General features: G+C 44.7%; 1 protein-coding gene across 1 annotated transcript in view; it reads right to left on the bottom strand.

The window, feature by feature from the left end:
• DDX58 (DExD/H-box helicase 58) overlaps positions 1-2,543 on the bottom strand; it is a 143,994-nt gene extending 141,451 nt beyond the window's left edge. Inside the window, 2 exon segments of the mRNA XM_029615745.1 lie at positions 1,859-1,990; positions 2,349-2,543. Coding sequence (XP_029471605.1) covers positions 1,859-1,990; positions 2,349-2,457 — 241 coding nt within the window. The 5' untranslated portion in view covers positions 2,458-2,543.
• Positions 2,544-3,152: the final 609 nt, after the last annotated feature.

Raw genomic sequence — 3,152 nt, 5'->3', positions numbered from 1 at the left:
GTGCTATCTCAGTAACAGAAACGCAAACTCTCTTACTACCAGGCACATTGTAAAATACAAAACCTGCAAAATAAAAACACTCGGCACATATGTAGCAAACCTTCAATACCACTACAACACTAATTCCAAGAACTCAAACAGCAATAGCCCTTCCTTTGAAAAGGCAGCAGTGCAGCACCAATGCATGACCTATTGAGAATGAGAAAATGCAATAAAGAAGATTGATACAAATCCCTACCAACTAGTAAAATACCTCACCTACTCCTGGGGGAATTCTGCGCAAAAAAAAATTAAAATTCTGCAAACTTCATATTGGTCAAAATAACACAATTTACATGCCAGTCTTTAAGTAATTACATTTTAAATTAATATAGAAAAAAGTTATTACTTAGAGATGCAGAATTTCCCTAGAAATTCACTGTAAGAGAGTGTCCCTTCCACTCGCTCTCCTATTCCCCTGGCCATTTTGCCCTCTCAGGTCCCAACTCCTCCACCTGCCAGTATCTCTCCCCTCTATTGCCAGTCCCAGAGTTTGACCCTGTTCTCAGTACTGCCCCTCACACAGGCTTCCCCTCTGTCCCTCCCTCTCTCACACACATGCTCTCTCTCTCTAATACACATACACACACCCTCATACAGGCTCCCTCACTCTCTTGCACACACACACACACATCCCCTCATACAGGGCCCTCTCTCTTCCATACATACCCACACAAGCTCCCTTTCTCTCTCTCACACATACCTATGTCTCTCTCTCATGCACCCCTTCACACAGGCTCTGTCTCACACAAACACAAGCCCTTCACAATCTCCTCATATAGGCTCACTCCCTCCTGCTCACCACTCCCAGACTCAGCAGGGGAAGATAAATTTGTGTTCCACCAGGTCCAGAACAGCAGGAGCTGGCAATGTCTCGCTCTGATCTGGGTGAAGGAGGAAACAGCCTCCCACTGGGCCAAAAGGAAGAGAAGGAAGTGAGAGTAACCTCCCATCAGGCCCAATGTAAGAGAAGTCAACCAACTCCCACCTGGGCTGATAAGGAGGCAGCAGCCATCTGCTGGCTCTGCGACACACCTCCCAGGACCTCACGACATACCTGTTGAGAACCACTGGTCTATGCAATGCACAGTGAGTTCATTTTTTCTACTAGTTATGTTCTTCCCTATTTACCCTAGCATCCATCTGACTCTGGACACTGCCTTGTTGCACTGTTACCTTCAACTGGTTAGAGTAGAGGTAGATTTTCTGGTAGCTGTATACAGAGGAGGTAACTAATTTTAGCCAATTCCTCCTTAAACTGGGTCAAATCTTTCCATACCACAGAAGATGGAAATGAAGTACTGGATTAACTCTTCCTTATGGGTAAAGCCTGCACCAAGCAGCAGTTACAACCCTGAACAAGGCAGCAAGGGGGTAACCTGCATGCAGTAGCAGTTACAACCCTGAACACTTTACTGGACAGAGTGGATGAACCATTTTGGTCATTATCTGCTGTCTTTAACCATATTATTATGCAATTCCATACAGGTGGTGCAAGCTCTAAACCTCCAGATAGTCTACATAAGAAGAGAGCCACACAGATCACAGTGAATAATTTCCAGCAGATCAAATCTTAATTCTATGTGGAATACCTCTATTTTTGTAGAGAGTCCTCAAGATTCTCTAGATCACTTTTATCAATGTTTCACAAAGATTTGACCTCTGCACCTAGACAGCTATACATACAATAATAGAAATGGGGTGGGATTGTACATAGTAAACAGCACCTCTACAAAGACCTTAATATGCAAACCTAATTAAGCTACACAACCAGTTACTAAACAGAAACTTAACAGAGATGTTACCAATAAACACTAACCTGCATTTCTCAGGCCATCTAAAAATCCACGAAAGACACCTTCTGCTTCTGATTTCAACAACCGTTCAAGAAACAGTGATGAAGCAGTGGTGGGCCCTTTCTTTTCTTCTATTGCTGCAAGTTCTGCAATATCTGGAAGGAAAAGTATACCGAGGAGTAAATACTTCTGAGTTGCAAGCTTGTGAACCGCTGGTTTTTTCCTATGTAGTATAGTTGGCTGCATTAGGAAGAACTCTTCTTTACCATAGCCTTAGGTAGCCGCTTCCAGCATAAAACGTTACACTATTATAATCATTTTACTATACTTGCTAACAACAGGAGAAATAAAACAGGTATACATACCTTCTTATCTCCACACCCCCCCCCCCCGAAACGTTTAGACAGCCAAGATCTATCAATGCCAAGGTTTTAAACATTTAAGCTCCTACGAAGCTCTTTTCTGTGCAGGTCCAGATTCTGCTGCACAACACCCTCCCAGCCCAGCTGTCACCTTGCTCAGCAAGCCAGGGCTTCATGTAGCTCAGGATGTACGTGGGGCACAGGGTGCTTTCCAGGTAGGACCTGAACAGCTCCAGGCTTTCCTTCTCGTCTGGTTTCATCACCCCGCCTCAAGCTGCTCCTCGCCCGGAATGCTCTCTCGTCGAGGGGCTCCCGAACCCTTCCTCCCACTTCCCCAGCGGCGCCGACGCTAGGAAATGAAACGAAACTTAACTTACAGCCGGGCGCACGCGCACTGTGGGCATTCCCAGAACCAGGGCTCGCTTGCAGGAGGAAAGGCAGTTCCTTTCCCAAACCACTGGAGTTTTCTGAGACGTGGGAAACGAAACGGAAACTGGAGGAGCTAGCGGTTTTTTGGTTTTGTTTTTTTTTATGTGAAATAAAAAAAAACATTTGCCCCAAAATAAAAACAAGGCGCAAAAAGAAATGTAAAAGTCCACAAGGGGAAATATAGTATGAGAGATATCTATATATACCCAGTTTGCAGAATACCTATACTAGGAAATTTTGAGGGGTAAGGATAGCAAGTTTGCTCACCGTAAACGGAGCTCGCCGTAGACAGCAGGATGAATTAGCCAGAACACAAACAATGACACCAAATATACCCTTCTCTCCTCTAGCGAGTATCAGGCCGAATCAATATTGGTGCGTGTAAAACAGGTGCCCGCTTTCCTAATGTGCACCGATCCACCTCTCTTGGACACCCATTTTATATTTAAATTAGCTGCCAAGGTAAAAAGGAGGTGCAAGGGGTAACTGTGCGTCCCTGTCAGTGAGTTAGGAAACAGACACTCAA

Source organism: Rhinatrema bivittatum, chromosome 1 (genome assembly GCF_901001135.1).
Source record: "Rhinatrema bivittatum chromosome 1, aRhiBiv1.1, whole genome shotgun sequence".
Taxonomy (NCBI): domain Eukaryota; kingdom Metazoa; phylum Chordata; class Amphibia; order Gymnophiona; family Rhinatrematidae; genus Rhinatrema; species Rhinatrema bivittatum.
Note: the sequence above shows the minus strand (reverse complement) of the source record. Positions and strands in the feature narration are given on the sequence as shown.